This window comes from Balearica regulorum, chromosome 24 (assembly GCF_011004875.1).
Source record: "Balearica regulorum gibbericeps isolate bBalReg1 chromosome 24, bBalReg1.pri, whole genome shotgun sequence".
Taxonomy (NCBI): domain Eukaryota; kingdom Metazoa; phylum Chordata; class Aves; order Gruiformes; family Gruidae; genus Balearica; species Balearica regulorum.
Genome location: NC_046207.1, coordinates 5,788,268 through 5,803,377, shown reverse-complemented (window position 1 = coordinate 5,803,377; position 15,110 = coordinate 5,788,268). Strand labels below are relative to the sequence as shown.

Sequence of the window (15,110 nt, the reverse complement as noted above, 5' to 3'; positions counted from 1 at the left end):
TCCCCCGCCCCGCACCCTCAGGCAGGCGAAAGCCTTTGGGTGCTTCGTAAGCAGCGAGGGGGGCACAGAGACCCTTGCCCAATGCTCCCACGGGAAAAACATCCCCCACACACACACACACACACCCTCCCTGGCTCCTTTTCGGCCGTGGGCCAGGTTCCCGCGTGGGCTCAGCCCCCGCCCGTGGGGAAACGCTCCGGCCCCGGGGCCCCGGAGGTTAAAGCAAAACAAAAGGCGATTTGGGTGCACCCGGTGACTCACCGGTAAAGGCCGCCGGGAGAGGTCGGGGACCAGGGACACGGCGGGGGGGGGGGCTGTGTCCCACGGCTGGGGTCACTCGTGATCGCACCCGGGGGGGGGGGCACCGGCCCCCCGGCAGAGCCCACAGCCTGCAGCAGGGATGTGCCAGCACCCACCGGCTGCACCCCGCGCTGCCAGGACCCCCACCCACCTCCCCTTGGTCAGCCGGGGGGGGGACACACACGCACCCCCCAAATTGAAGGCAGCAGAGGTTGGGTGAGGGGTGACCCTTCCCTGAACCCCCCCAATTCGGGGTGCGCGGGGGTCCCACCTCCCTCCCACCCCACTGCCCCCCCGGTCAGTCCCCTCCCAAAGGAGGTGTCTGTCTGCGGGAGGGGGGCACAAGGGGAACAGCCCCCATGGCCCCAAGTGCCCCCCCCCCGTTCCCCCCACTGCGCCCACGGCAGTGCGGGATCGGGACCCCCCCCCCGCTTTTCCTCCGCAAGGGCCGGGGGGGGGGACACGCAGGGTGGGGGGGTCTTGGCTCCGGGGTGCAGCGGGGAGGAGTCGGGGTGCGGGGAGGGGGGGGAGCGGGGCCGGGGCGGGGCGGGCACGGCAGCGGGAGTGGGGGGGGGGGGCCGGGGCGGCGGAGCCATGGAGCCCGCGGGGCCGGTACAGCCGGGACCGGCCGGGCCGTGCCCGGGGACGGGGCTCCGCAGCCCCGCCGGGAACTTCGTGCGGCCGCGGCGGGACGGGGGGAGCGGGGAGGAACGGGGGAAAAGGAGGAAAAAACGGGGGGGGGGGGGAAGGGGGAAATGAGGGAAAACTGGAGGAAAAACATGGGGGGGGGTAAAGACGAGGGAGAAAAAACGGGGGGAAAAAACACGGGGGAAAAAAACACGGGGGGGAGGCGAAGGGTGGGCAACGGGAGGGAAGGGGGCTGGTGGCGGGAGGAGGGGGAGGACCATGGTGGGACGGGGGGTGGAACTGGGGGGACGGGGGAGAGGGGAGAAATTGGGGAAAATGGGGAAATGGGATTGGGGGGAGAATGGGGGGAAAAGGGGGGGCAGGACAGGGAGAAGGGGGGTGGGACAGGGGAGCAAAGGGGGTCCCCAAAACCCAGACCTGAGGGGCACCCCAAGGGAGAGGATCCAGGGGAGCCCAGGGTGGGCTGGGGGTGGCCAGACCCCCCCCGCGGGGCTGAGCCCTCCAACCCGGCCCGTCTCCCCCAGGAGCCCTCGCTGTACACGGTGAAGGCCCTGCTCATCCTGGACAGCCGCGGGCAGCGCCTCCTGGCCAAGGTGAAGCCCACCGCCCTGCCTCAGTTTCCCCAGGGGATGCTGCCCAGCCCCCCCCCCCCCCCGGTTCAGGTGTCTCCTCCCCCCCCTCCCACCGGGCTGCAGGGTCTTGGGGGGGTCCTGGCAGGGGACTGGGGGGTCGCGGCACACGTGTGCCCCCCCACACACACACACCGTGCAGGATCCGTGCCGCCCACCCTGCCGGCGCTGACCCCCTGCCCGTCCCCCCAGTACTACGACAGCACCTTCCCCACGGCCAAGGAGCAGGCGGCCTTCGAGAGGAGCGTCTTCAGCAAGACCCAGCGGGCGGGCGGTGAGCGGGGGTCCCGCTCGGGAGCTTTAGCAATCGTGGGGGGACACAGTAAAGAGATTAATGCTGGTGGGGGGCGTGGGGGGGGGGGGCACAGGGCTCGGAGCAGCATCCCCTCCGGCGCAGTGCTGGGGGACACTAACGATGCCACGTGTCCCCACGCCGTGCAGGTGAGATCACCTCTCTGGAAGGACTCACCGTCGTCTACAGGAGCAGCGTCGACCTCTTCTTCTACGTGGTGGGGGGCTGCCAGGAGAACGAGGTATGGGGAGGGGGGCAGCCCCGGGGACCCCCCCAGCCCCACTGACACCCCCGTTCTCCCGCAGCTGATGCTGTCGGCCGTGCTCGCCTGCCTCCTCGACACCCTGGGCCACCTCCTGCGGTGAGTCCCTGGGGCCACCCGGTCCCAAACGTGCCTCAGGTGGGGAAACTGAGGCAGGGCACAGGGCAGCAGCTCGCTCCAGGTGACACCACGAGCTGGTGTGAAACCCCTGTCTCCTAATGCCTCGGGTGGGACGGGGCCAGCGCTGCTTTGGGATGGCAGAGACCTTGCGTGGGACCCCAGGCCGTGACTGTGACCGGTGACATCTCCCACCCGCTCGCCCACAGGAAGGAGGTGGAGAAGCGCTGGCTGCTGGACAACATGGAGGGAACGTTCCTGGTGGTGGACGAGATCGTGGACAGGGGGTGAGCTGCTCCTGGGGGGGACGGAGCCGGAGAAGCAGCCTGCAGCACACTGGGACTTGCAGGGATGGTGGGGGGGCATCGTCCCCTTGGGTGCTGGGGAGGGGCTGGCCCCATCTCTGGCTCAGGGTGCCGAGGGGGAACTGGGCACCCCGGTTTGCCAACATTGCAGCAGCTCTTCCTCAAGCCTTTGTCAGGGCATCTCAGGGCTTTGCACAGGGAGGGAAACTGAGGCACGGGGTGGTGGCAGTGATGCCCGGTGGGGTGCAGCCGGGACCGGGAGGGAGCTGTGCCAGGAGGATCCCGGTAGGATGGTGCCAGCACCGCGCTGCTCCGCAGGGTGATCCTGGAGAGCGACCCCCAGCAAGTGATCCAGCGGCTGAGCCTGCGGGTGAGTGCGGCCATCCTGCGCCATGGCCTTCCTCCACCCTCCTCTGCCTCTCCCCACCCTCCTCAGCTTCTCCTTCCCCCCCGCCAGGCCCCGGAGCCGGCGGCGTATGGCTTCGTCCTCTTCGACTACCTGGCAGGCGGCTCGGAGCGGAGGGACACGGGGGATACCGGTGGCCACGACTAGCACCGAGGTGCAAACCCTTCCCTGTGCCGGGGGGCTGGGCAGGGGTGGGGGTCGGGGTCATCCCAACCTTGTGGGTGATGGGCACCGCGCAGGGTGGGTGCTGAGGGGATGCTCCTCGCGTCAGGGCACCCAGTGGGTCCCCTTCGCCCCGTTCCTCGAGCTGCTGGTCCCCTTCCCTCCCCCAGAGTGATGACAGCCCTGGGTCTGAGCAGAGCACGGCCCAGGTAAGAGCTTCGTTAGCCTCGCTAATGAGGGGGTGGGTTGCCCAGCTTTACCCAGCAGGATGGAGATGGGACACACCTTGGGTCCCGCTCTCGTCATCACCCCAGCGTGGGGTCCCACACACCCCTAATTGCTCAGCACGAGGTGTTCCCCCGCCCCTTCCCTGGCCAAGGGAACCCAGGCGTGTGGCCGGGACGGGCACCCCAAGGTCAGCCTGACCCCAGCCCCGTCCCGGGGGTCTCGTACCAGCTCCTGCAGCCCACCGAGGAGCACGTCAAGCCACCCCCGCTGATGTGACAGCTCCGGGGTCTCCCCTCAGAGGGGCTGGCTGGAAAGGTGGGACCCCAGCACCGGGGGACACCAGGCAGCAGGACACACGGACCTTCCCCAGCATCCCCCCCCTGCTCCGACCCCAACCCGGACCCCGTGCTCCAGCCTGGATCCCCAGGATGGCTCCTGCCCAGCCACGCCGCCTCCAGAAGCCCTTTGCCAGGTCCGGTATCCGCCCCCGACGTTAATAATATCAAGGGAAAAATTAAGCACCAATGAAGGAGAATTGATTCACTGTTTCCACTCACTCCCGGCTGGAGCCAGCTACAAATAAAGTTTTCCATCCCGATTTAGCGTCCTCTCTCCGTCAGCCACATCGGGTGGTGGGTCCCATGGGCACATGGGGTCTGGGGGATCTTTCACTCTTTGGTGCGTTTTTCTTAGAAGCAAAAGCAACATTTATGGATTTTTCTGTAAAATCCCACTCCCTGCGGGTTCATAACTTCAAGCCACGGCAGATCAATGGGGTCGGGCACAGGGTGGCCCAGGGCTGGTGGGATGCTGCGGGACCCCAAAGTTGTGGTGTGGGTCCAGACAAGGACGAGAGGAGCCTCCCGTTCTCTCCCTGGCCGTGCCTGGGGTGGGGATGGGTGCGTGCAGCTGGGCACCCCAGCGCTGCCCACCCGTGGGTGCCCGGTGGGGCAGCCGTGGGGCTTGCACCCACAGGTGGGCATGGTCTGCTCTCCCACAGTCATGCTGCACCAGCATAGGGACTTCCCCCCACCTTGGGATCACCCTCTTTCTGGGTATCCCTCATCCTGGGGACCCCCCCCCCCCCCATCCCAGGACACCCAGCCTAGGGACCCCCCACCCAACCCCAGCAAGGCACCTCCACCGCCTCTTGCGCGACGCTCCCTAACGCCGCGGCCGCAGCGCGGTTCTTGCTCGTCGCTCCCTGGAGGGGCCCCGGCAGTTTTTGCATAGCTCCGCCCCGCGCCGGGCACTGCCCTTATACGGCTCATGGCCCCGCCCCTCCCCGCATTAACCCCGCCCCTCCCCGGATGCCCCGCCCCTCCTCCGCTCGCGCATTCGCGATCCTACAGCGCCACCTGCCGGCGATCGTGGGGCAGCGCCCGGGACCCCCTGCCGGGCCCCCCCCCAGCCCGGGCCCCCCCTCACCGGGCCCCCCCTCACCGGGCCCCCCCTCACCGGGACCCCCAGCCCTGGGCCCCCCCCGTCCCCAGGACTCCCCCCCCCAAGGAGTGCCCCCCCCACCTGGACTCCCCCCTCCCCACGACCCCCCAGCCCAGGACCTCCCCCCCCCCCCCGACGCCCCTCCCAGTCCTGGACACCCCTGGACCCTCCTCCCGCCAGTCATAAGCCTCAGCCTTGGGATCCCCCAAATCCGCCCCCTGGGGACACCCCCCCCCCCATCATAGGAACTCCTCTCCCTTGGACCCCTCCCCTTACTAGGGACGCCCCTGCTGTGAGACACCCCCACACACATTTTGTGACCCCCCACCCAGGTTTCCCCACCAGCCTGGGTCCCCCCAGGACAGCCCAACCCTGGGACACCCCCTCCTTCTGCCCCCCCCCAAGCCCCCTCCCCACCCCCTCCCGGGGTCACCCCACAGCCACGTGAACCCCAAAGATGCATGTCCCCCAAAACACGAGTGACACCCCACTCTTCCCCACACGTGTCGTCCACCCCCCCACCCACCCCCCCCCCCGGACCCTTCCCTACCCAGCCCTGCTACAAGGGCGCTCCCGACCCCGGGGGGCTGCGGGGGGCTGCGGGGGGTGGTGCCCCGGGCAGACGGGGATGGATGGTCTCGCCCCCGGCCTGAGCCCCCCCCGGAGGGCCGGGCAGGGAGAGCAGCTGGCAGCGTGTCCCCCTGGGGGGCCCAGGCAGATGTCCCCGCAGCTGGGACCCCCTGGCATCTTTCTGTGCCCCCCCCCCCCAGCCCCAGGTCCCCGAAGCCCCTCCACTCCTCTGGGCTGGGAGAGCCCCTTGTGTCCCCCGTGTCCCCGAGGAGGGGATGATCCCAAGTCCCGTGTCCCCCCCAGGACCTCACAGCCCTCTGGGACCCAGCCCCCCCCCCCAGCTGTCCCCCTGCCCGGGGCCAGCGCTCGGCAGGACCCCCCCCCCACCCCAAAACTGGGGGCACTGGGGCAGGGGGTGGCCGGGGAGGGGGCCGTGGGGTCTGGGCAGGTGGTGGTTTCCCACCCCAGGGACCCCCAAGCCTGAGGGACCCCATGGATGGTGCAGGGCACAAAACCCACCCCGAGTCCCCGTCTGCTCCCCACGGGTGTCTGGGCTGCGGGGGCAGGGGGCTGCACCGTCATGGGGGGCTGTGTGCCCCCAGCTGCCCTTTGGGATGGGGACCCCGAGCCCCCCCCCTCTCCCCATCCCAGGCAGCCCCCAGTGCCGGAGCAGAGAACAAAGAGGAGGAGGAGGAGGAGGAGGAGGAGCGCGAAGGCCCCACAGTCCCGGCCATGACAGCTGGTGCCCCCCCCCAAGTGACAGGGGGACAAAGGCGCCGTGGCAGGCGATGGGCCCTGGGACAAAGGGGATTCGCTCCCCAGGGACTGTGGGGATGGGGGGGGGGGGGGGGGCAAATCGTCACTCACGGGAGGGGCAGGAGGGGACAGGGCACACAGGGACTGACCGGACCAGGGGGCTTCCTCGGGAGAGACAGGGCTGGGGGCCACCAGCCCCGCATCCCCGCTGGCCAGCCCCACAGCACCCTGCAGCTCTGCCAGCCCCATGCGACCCCACGGCCACGCCACCCCCAAACTCATCTCGAGACCCCGAGTCCCTGGCAGCCTGCATCTGTGCTGCCCTGCACCCCGAATCCCTGCCAGGCTGGGTCCACACCGCCCCCAAAACCATGCCACCCCCCCAAACCCTCATCACCCCAAATCCCATGCCACCCCCCAAACCCTTGTCACCCCAAATCCCATGCCACCCCCAAACCGTGCTCCCCTCTACCAGGTCACCCCGTCTCCCTTGCTCCATCCCCAGCCCAGCTGAGATCCCCAAGTCCACGGGGGAGATGACGGGGGTGACGGGGAGGGGGGGGCCCAGCCGTGCTGGGGGGGTGGCCGTGCCGGGGTGCCGCAGCAGCAGGCCGGGAAGGGGCTTCATTAGCGGGGGGAGAGGTGGTTCCAGCGGCCGCCTTGATTGATGGCCTGGCCTCCATCTTGTCAGCCGGGTTTTGTCTCCCAGCCGGGGGGAGGAAGGGAAGAGAAAGGGAAAGAGGAGGGAAAAAAAAGACCCCAGGGCTGGGGGGGGGGGGGGGCAGCAGGGGTTGGGGTGCTGAGGGAGGGGGCCCCTCCTCGCCTTTCCCCGGGCTGTCGCGGTGATGGATGGCCTGGCCGGGGGCAGCCGCCTCGCCTCAGCATCCTTGTCAGGGGGACACAGGGATGGGGACCCCCCTCCTCTGGGGATGGGGAGCCAGAGCAGCCCCCAGAGACCGGCTGGGGGCTGCGCACCCTGGCACAGGAGGCAGCGCCGCCCGTTCACGGCCCAAGCTGGGGGGCTCGGATGCACGATGAGCCCCTGTTCCTCAGAAACCCCTGGCTGAGTCCCCCCAGCTCATCACACCCACGGGTGCTGCTGGATGGGGTGGGGGGGCTGCAAACACAGCCCCCTGTCCGGTCCAGATCGCTCCCCAAAAACAAACCCAGAGGATTTTCCCTTTTCCGGTGCCTCGACTTCTCCCTTCTCTACATTTTCACCCCCCGCCATGGCTCTGGAGGACCCCCCCAAACACCCAGGACTCCTGAGGCGGCTCCGGGGTGGGGGGCACGGGCCAGGTCCCCCCCCCCCCTGCGTGGAGCTGTCGCCCACGGCCCCCGGTGATACATTCGTCCCTGGGCGCGCTGGGGCATCTGTCGCCCCGTTACGTATTGTTTTAACGAGGAGATTTAAAGCCCGTTAAGCAGCTGCAGTGTCTGCCCGTAGGAAAGCGCAGCAGAGTCGGGGGGGGGGGGGGGGGGGGGGGGGGCGAGGGGGGGGGCAAGAGGTGCTGGCCCCAGCCCCTCTGCCCTCCCCACCCCCCCGGGAGACCTTGGGGACAGCTTCGTCTCCTTAAAAATTGGCAGAGCACCCTGTGAAAGGTGGCAGGGGGGAGAGAGGGATGGAGGGATGCAGGGAAGGATGTGGGGATGGAGGGATGGAGGGAGGGATGCAGGGATGCAGGGAAGGATGCAGGGATGGAGGGATGTGGGGATGGAGGGAGGGATGCAGGAAGGATGCAGGGATGGAGGGATGCAGGAAGGATGCAGGGATGCAGGGGTGGAGGGAGGGATACAGGGAAGGATGCAGGGATGCAGGGGTGGAGGAATGGATGGAAGGGAAGGATGCAGGGATGGAGGGATGGAGGGAGGGATGCAGGGAAGGATGCAGGGATGGAGGGATGCAGGAAGGATGCAGGGATGGAGGGAGGGAAGGATGGATGGAAGGGGGGGATGCACAGGACAGGCGAGGGAACCTGCCCGGATGGCACAGGGACAGCCATGGGGATGGCTGGGGACAGCAGGAGGAACAAGGGAGGGGGGGACGGGACCGGTCCGTCCCCCCAGATGGTGCGGCCGGGGGGCTGCCCCCCGCACCGGCTCTCTGCTGCGCTTCGCAGCTAATTGAGCGAAATGGCTGTCAGCGGTGTAATTAAAGGGGAGCGCGAGCGCTCGGGCAGGCCTCAAACAGATGGAAGGCCCCTTAATTGGTAATTAAATTCCTCCCTGGCAGGTGAGATGGAGCAGCAGCCGGGGCCCCCCCCGGCCGCAGAGGGGGAGGCAGAGCCGGTCCCCGGCATCGCTGGAGCCGAGGAGGGGGATGACGCAGCCCCGGGGTGGGGGTCCCCGTCCCCAGCCCTGCCTCGTCCCTTTGTCTGCCGATTTCCGGAGCAGACCCAGCCCCGACCCCCCCCCCCCGGGGCCACGGTCCCCCCTCCCGGTGACAGTGACCCACAGAGGACCCCAGTATTTTGGGGGGGACCGTGGGTCCCTGCCATCCACACGTCCCCTTGGTCCACATCCCCTCCATCCACGTGTCCCCCGGACCCACGCGGTCCCCTCCACGCCCCCCCCCCCCCCGGTCCCCCCCAGTCCCCATCCCACGGGACACAGACACGGGGCTCGCGTGGGGCGGGGGCAGCGGGGTGCAGGCGGGGGGGGGGGGGGGGCTGGAAACCCTGCAGCCCCCGCCGGGAGGGGGGTGCTTCATCTCTCTGTCATTACCCCCCCCCCCCGTAATGTCGCAGATAACGGGAGCAGCGATCGGCGGGCCCGGCCCCCCCAGACAGCGGTATCAATAACGGCCCCGCGCCCCCCACAACGAAGCCCCTAACGCGGGGGAAGGGGGGGGCACCCCGGCTCTGCCCCCCCCCCCCCAAATTCCCCATGAAAGCCCCCGCGGTGCCGCCGCCCCCCCGCCAGCCGTGACCTCCGGAGGCGGCACTGCCCTCTGCCCCCGGCCGGGCTGCCGTGACCCGGGGGGGGGGGGGGGGGTCAGGGGCCGGGGGGGCAGCCCCCCGCGGCGGCAGGGGGACGGTGGATAAAGGGGGGCTTTATGGCCGGGGACCCCCCCGTGCCGGATGCCTTCCCCGCCGCTCACTATGGAGACGATGGCGACGGTGCCCCCGCGGCTGCAGCGGCAGGATGGGGACCCCCCCCCCCCCCACGGCCCCCCCAGCACCCACCGGCCCCGGGAGGGGGGGGGGGGGGGCGGCACACAGCCCCCCCCCGCCGTTCCCAGCTCCATCGCCGGGCAGCGAGGAGTTACCGCCGCCGTTTAATTGTCCCCCCAGCCCCGCAGAGCCCGTGGGGAGGGGCCCGGTGCCCCACGCACCCCCCACCGTGGGGACCCCCCGGGGCTGCGCCCCAGCACTGGGACCCCCGGGGGAGGGCGGAGCCTCGCTGAACAGACCAATGAGCAACTGGAAGGTAGCAGGGGGCGGGACAAAGAGAGGCGCAGAGACCAATGGGCTGCCTGGGGAGGCGTGGCTAATGCATGACGTACAGCGGGTGTGGCACGCCCCTCCCAGGAGAGGACGGGGCGGGGGGGGACGGACCCCAGTACGGACCAGTACGGACCAGTACGGCCCCCTCAGTACAAACCAGTATAGACCAGTACGGCCCAGCATGCCCCCCCCAGTACGGACCAGTACGGGCCCCCCCCCCCCCCCCAGTACGGACCAGTACAGACCAGCACGGCCCCCCCCCAGTACGGACCAGTACAGCCCAGTACAGCCCAGCCCGGCACCCCCCCGGCTGACGGGAAGGGCCAGGGCGGCGGGGGGCAGGGGGTGATTAATGGGGCCCATCGCTCACTGTCCGGCGGGGGCGGTGGGGGCCCCCCCCCCGCGCAGCGATAACGAGCGGCAGGAATAATGAGCGGTGTCACTCCACTTTTCATCCTGATGGAAAGTCATTACAGGCGTCACCGGCGGCGACAACCAGCCATGAATCAACTGCTCTGCTATGAAATTAAAATCGAATCGCCCACCCCCCCACCACCCCCCCCACCGCGAACCCCCCTCCTCTGGCAACAGCTGGTGGCCCCGGAGGGACCGTGCGTCGTCCCCCCCTGCCCCGAGGGCCACCCCAAGGACACCCCACAGCCCCAGGGTCACCCTCGCCCCAAGGATCGACCCAGAGCAGGGGACTGAGGGGCTTCCCCCTGCCCCCCCCCCCCAAAGCCAAGACCCTGCAAGGGGAACAGCAAGATCCACGGGCGGGAGAAGGGTCTCGGTTTTATTCAGCAACATCCACCCCCCAGCGAGGCCACGGCCACATCACCAGCACCCCAGGGCTGTGATGGGGGGGGGCTGGGGAGCAGCACCCCCCCACACCCCTCGCCATAGGTGCCCGTCCTGGGCGGGGGGGATCACAGGGAAACACCCATCAGGTTCACCGGCCGCCCGCTGTAGCGCTTGGAGACATCCGTCTCGATCTGCAAGACAGAGCCGGGGGGGGGGGGTCAGGGGGTACAGGGGGGGCCCCTGGGGCATCCCAGTGGGGTCCCACCTCCCTCACCAGCTTCTGGAGCTCCTTGGTCTTCTCCAGCAGCCGGTCCAGCTTGGGCTCCAAGGCGCCCTGCTCTGCCAGGGCCTCCTCACGCTTCCGGCTCATCGCCTCCTTCTTGGCCAGCAGCAGCTCCGCCTGCTTCAGCTTCTGCCGGAGCAGCTCGCTCACACGGTCCACGTACCTGTTTGGGGACAGCCGGGACCTCCCTCACCCCCGTCGCCCACCCAGGTGCCATCCCCACCCCAAGACCCCTCTGCCCTGCAGAGCCCCACGGTCCCGTCCCCTCCCCAGCCCTGACCCCCACCCCCCCGAGCAAGGACCTGGGGGAGGCGAGGATCATGAAGAGGTGCTGCATGCTGCGGGTGCAGAGCTGGCCCAGCAGAGCCCGGGTGGTGGCCAGCAGAGAGCCCACACGGACGCTGGTCTGGCCCTGCAGCACGGCAGGGGCCAGCTGGAACTGGCTGATGGCCACGATGTCGGCTTCTTCCTCCATCTCCACCAAGCGCTGGGACAGGAACAGCTCCAGCTGCGGGGACAGGGTGGGGGACACGCCGGTACTGCGGTCCCGGTAGCAGGATGGCAGCAGAGCCGCCCCTTACCCGGCTGCCGCACCGTACTCACCTCCATCAGCTCGTCGATGAACTGGCTCCGGGTCTCGGTGTTTTCCAGGAGCGTCAGGGCATCAGAGCCGCAGGCGACCCCCTCGGGCACTGGGGGATGAGCCGGGGGTGAGCGGGGCAGGGAAGGGATCTCTGCCGCTCAGGCTGCTCATACCCCCTCCCCGCTCCAGCGCGTCCGTCCAGGGTGCTCAGCATCACCCCACAGCACCGTCTAGCGGGGTCAGGGCCCCACTCCTGCCCACCCCGCACCCGGAAGGCACCTATCTGGCACCGTGCTGCCTTCTGCTCCGTCCCCAGCTGGCCTTTGTGCACAGCCAGGGCACCCAGGGTCACTGCAGGCAGGGAAGGGGGAGTAAAGGCAGGGTGGGCGCTGCCTGCCACCCACTGGGACCCCCCTGCGTCTCTTCGCAGCCCTGCTCACCCTCGGTGCCAGCCTCCAGCACCGTGATCTGCACCTCCTCACTTTCACCGTCTCCCCAGTCGATGCCGTCACCCTGTCGCAAAGGAAAGGGCGCCCTGTGAGATGGGGATGCCCGGGACACCCCCAGGTCCCCAGCCCAGACCCCAGGATTGCACAGCTGGGGGTCACGCACCTGAGAACTGGGCTCTAGTGTGATCCCCCAGTCGATCTCCTCGCCCTGGGCTCCCCTGTCGGCAGCGGCACCGTCATCCACCTTGGTCGGCTCCAGCGTGAAGTCTCCCCAGTCGATCTGTGGGGAGAAGGATAGCAGACCCCCTGAAACGCCGGGGACAAACCGCCTGACCCCAACCAGAGGCGGCTGGGGCTCTACCCAGCCCCACGGCTCGGCCCCGGCTGGCCAGGACATACCGTGTCCTCCTTGGGCTGCTCCGGCACCTCTTCCACCTCCGGCCGCTCCACCCGCAGGGGCTGGAGCCCCGTCCTCCACTCGTAGACGGTGGTGTTGCCTCTCTTGCCCACGTGCCGCAGCATGGGCACCACCAGCTCTGTGGAGCTGCAGCCACCGCGGGGATGTCAGTGTCGGGCACAAGGCAGGGACCCAAAACATGGGGGGAGGAGATTGGTGGGGTGGGGGGTGTCTATCCCTGTGCCTCCACAGCCAGCCCCTGCCCACCTCTCGCACACAAACTCCACGCAGGCCTGGTACAGCTCGATGGCCTCGGAGAGCGCGCTGGCTCCTGCCCCGATCTCGGAGAGCAGCGACGGCAGGTCCTTCACCAAGGCCAGCAGCTCCTGGCGCACGTTGTCACCCTGGGGACAGCGGAGGGACGTGTCGGGGCAGGGAGGCTGGCAGCCAACGCACTCCTGGGGTGGCTTCGCTCTCTGCTTGCAGAGCTAGACGTGGGCAGGAAGGGGACGGAGGGCTGGGGGGGGGTCACCCTACACCCCCCCCAGCTCCTCTCACAGATACGATGGCACCATGGGGACATCACACAGGACGTGTGGTCCCAGCTTGAGCCCTGCTGAGGCCAAACGCAGGTGTCTGGGGGCTGCTGGGGAGAGGGAGGTGGCACAGCAGGATCCCCCCTCGCCCCAAAGCGGGGCTGGCCGCAGGGACTCACGGTGATGCCGTACTGCTTGCACGAGGCGAAGAACCGCTCCCGCAGCTCGGCCGCCCCCAGCTGACATTCCTCCTCACGGCGGGCGAAGTCCTGCTGGGCCTGCTGGCACCGGCTGATCTGCTTCCTCAGCGAGGGGATCTCGTAGGTGATGCTGCGCACCAGGAGGCTGGCGAGCTCGGCTGCAGAGAGGGGCGAGGGGGGTGCTGAGAGGCCGTGCCAGCCACCCACGAGGCCCTCGGGGTGTCCCAGCCACCTCGGTCGCTTTCCCAGCCGTACAGCACAGCCAGCTCGGGGCCCTCACCCTGGTGGGACTACGACAGCCTGTCGTGTCCTGCCTGCCCCATCCTCATCCCAGTTTGGGGACCGAAAGCCACCCACCAACACCCCCCCAAGGGCTCCCCGGAGCCCACCCGCTGCCAGAGCTGCCTTACCCAGGTAGGTGTTCTCCTTCTCGTAGAGGGACACGATCTCCTGCCAGTCCTGGGGAGGAGGAAGCAGAGGGCGGTGGGGGGGGGGCTGCGAACACGCCGGCTGCCACATGCCCCCAGACCCACGCTCACCTTCATGCGCTGGGACGAGTAGCGCCCGAAGAGGTTCTTGGTGGAAACCTCAGTGCCCTTGAGGATCTCCACGATCCTCAGGCAGTGGAAGTAGTGCAGGTCTGTGTCAGAGGAAGGGATGCGGTCACCGGGGGGGGGTCTGCAGGTGCCCCCCTCTCCCAGCTCACCCCAGGGGCCGTGCCACCGACTCCCCATCTCCTTTTTGGCCGGGGCGGGGGGGCAGTTTGCCATAACCAAACCCCAGGAACAGGCTCCCGGTGCGACACCCACCCCTCGGAGCACCCTGACACCCCCCCCACACCCCCCCCCAGCTCCACTCACAGGCCCCCGCGAGCAGCTGCTTTATCTCCTCGTTCTCCGGCATGTCTCGCATGGCCGCGTTGATCTTCTCGCGGATGGCCAGCACCTGGCTCTGCCATTTCAGGTTGCAGTGTCTCCTGTCCACCAGCCAGTCTGCGAGGCGGGAGGGAGGGAAACGGGGGGGGGGGGGGGGGAGAGCTGAGAGAGGGGCCGTGGGGAGGGGGTCACCCCCCCACACCCCGAGCTGCCCTACGATGCCAGGCGGAGGCAGGGAGCAGAGGGACACCCCATGTATGTGTGTCGTGTGTGTGTCGTCCCCCCACAAACACCGGGATAAAATCCCGGCTGCTTCCCAGGTCTGGGAAAGGCTGGAGGGGAAAGGGGTGGGGGGGGGTGGGGGGGGGGGAAATGGGGGGGGTTAGAGGAAGGTTGGGGAGTGGGAGTAAAATTGGGAGGGTGTCAGAGGAGAATTGGGGCGATGGAGGAAAATGGGGGGGGCTGTCAGGGGAAAATTGGGGGAAAATTGGGGGAGACAGGGGAAAATTGGGGGGGGTCAGGGAAAAATTGGGGGGGTGGAGGAAAATGGGGAAGCTGTCAGGGAAAAATTGGGGGGGGGGGTGTCACCCCACTGCTGCTTGAGTTGGGACAACCCACCACAGCACCAAGGGGGGCGGTGCTGAACCCACGGAACACCCCCCCACCCTCCCCCCCCCGTGGGGAGAAGGACACGAGTGACCGGTGCCACCCCCCAGATCGGGGGTGCCGTACCCAAGAGTTTGCCGGTCTGGATGTCGATGGGTACGTTCTGGTAGTCCTGGGGAGAGATCTGCGGGGGAAGGAGCGGAGACCTTACCGAGGGCCGGGGGGGGGGGAGGCCGGGGCGCCGGGGGGCCGGGGTCCCGGCCCCCCGGCGCCCCGGCCTCCCCCCCCCCACCGGCTCCTGCCCTTACCTGCATGCCGCCCTCCACTGCTTCACTTCCGTTTTCCTCTTTCCACGCCCCCTCCCCACTTCAACCAATCCCCGAACACAGCCTCCTCATTTTATCCAATCAAAACGCTCTCTGTCCAACGGGCCCCCGCCCTACTACCAATCAGAAGGGAGAGGTATAGAGACAGCGCCACGTGCCGGCGCTTCGGTTGGTTGGAAGGGCAGGTCGGGGAGGTGCCCAGGACCAATCGGAATGGGCTGGGGGGGGGGGGTGTGCCGCGCACGCATGCGCAGTGCAGCGGGTCGCCAGGGTGGGTGCCGTGGCAGATGGCGGGTCCCACGGAACGTGGGTGCCCCAGCACAGAACCGCGATCCCTCGGGGATCCCTGGGAGCCCCTAAGCACATCCCGGGTCCTATGGGGATCCCCGCTTGCTCCCAATGGGGATCCCAGTTCCCTCGGGGTGCCCCAGCGCAGAGCCACGATCCACCCCCCCCCGGGGTCTGCAGACCCCCCCCGTGGGTATCCCGG

General features: G+C 69.0%; 2 protein-coding genes and 1 long non-coding RNA gene across 8 annotated transcripts; 1 reads left to right on the top strand and 2 right to left on the bottom strand.

Moving 5' to 3' along the window:
* The first annotated feature begins 874 nt into the window (after positions 1–874).
* COPZ2 (coat protein complex I subunit zeta 2) lies at positions 875–3,945 on the top strand. Of its 6 annotated transcripts, none has more exons than XR_012838839.1 (10): positions 875–912; positions 1,473–1,541; positions 1,770–1,851; positions 2,019–2,110; positions 2,175–2,230; positions 2,458–2,535; positions 2,872–2,923; positions 3,011–3,113; positions 3,231–3,330; positions 3,648–3,945. XR_012838839.1 is itself a non-coding variant. In XM_075775223.1 (10 exons), exons 1-8 carry the CDS (start codon positions 895–897, stop codon positions 3,104–3,106), a joined length of 543 nt encoding a protein of 180 aa, XP_075631338.1. In that variant the 5' UTR covers positions 875–894; the 3' UTR covers positions 3,107–3,113; positions 3,292–3,330; positions 3,648–3,945. The 6 variants fall into 6 exon arrangements, 3 of the variants coding, with proteins under 3 accessions (XP_075631338.1, XP_075631337.1, XP_075631336.1); XR_012838838.1 differs by having other exon boundaries at positions 3,578–3,945; XR_012838837.1 differs by having other exon boundaries at positions 3,473–3,945.
* LOC142605088 (uncharacterized) lies at positions 3,229–4,568 on the bottom strand. The gene is made up of 3 exons (XR_012838840.1): positions 4,488–4,568; positions 3,752–4,037; positions 3,229–3,337 (listed from the first exon to the last, which is right to left on the bottom strand). It is a non-coding gene; the product is annotated as an uncharacterized LOC142605088 (long non-coding RNA).
* Positions 4,569–10,339: 5,771 nt separating this feature from the next.
* Positions 10,340–14,661, bottom strand: CDK5RAP3 (CDK5 regulatory subunit associated protein 3). The gene is made up of 14 exons (XM_075775140.1): positions 14,603–14,661; positions 14,421–14,478; positions 13,674–13,805; positions 13,353–13,453; positions 13,224–13,272; positions 12,793–12,971; positions 12,345–12,481; positions 12,080–12,224; positions 11,844–11,960; positions 11,672–11,744; positions 11,252–11,340; positions 10,951–11,156; positions 10,640–10,811; positions 10,340–10,556 (listed from the first exon to the last, which is right to left on the bottom strand). The coding sequence occupies exons 1-14, from the start codon at positions 14,606–14,608 to the stop codon at positions 10,491–10,493; spliced, it is 1,530 nt and encodes a 509-aa protein (XP_075631255.1). The 5' UTR covers positions 14,609–14,661; the 3' UTR covers positions 10,340–10,490.
* Positions 14,662–15,110: the final 449 nt, after the last annotated feature.

Coding starts and splice junctions, on each gene's coding strand:
- COPZ2 (XM_075775223.1), top strand. Junction 1,542..1,769: donor GGCAGCGCCTCCTGGCCAAG/GTGAAGCCCACC, acceptor CCGTCCCCCCAG/TACTACGACAGCACCTTCCC. Junction 2,924..3,010: donor TCCAGCGGCTGAGCCTGCGG/GTGAGTGCGGCC, acceptor CCCCCCCGCCAG/GCCCCGGAGCCGGCGGCGTA.
- CDK5RAP3 (XM_075775140.1), bottom strand. Junction 13,273..13,352: donor ACTCGTCCCAGCGCATGAAG/GTGAGCGTGGGT, acceptor CCTCCTCCCCAG/GACTGGCAGGAGATCGTGTC. Junction 11,157..11,251: donor TCATCGACGAGCTGATGGAG/GTGAGTACGGTG, acceptor CTGTCCCCGCAG/CTGGAGCTGTTCCTGTCCCA.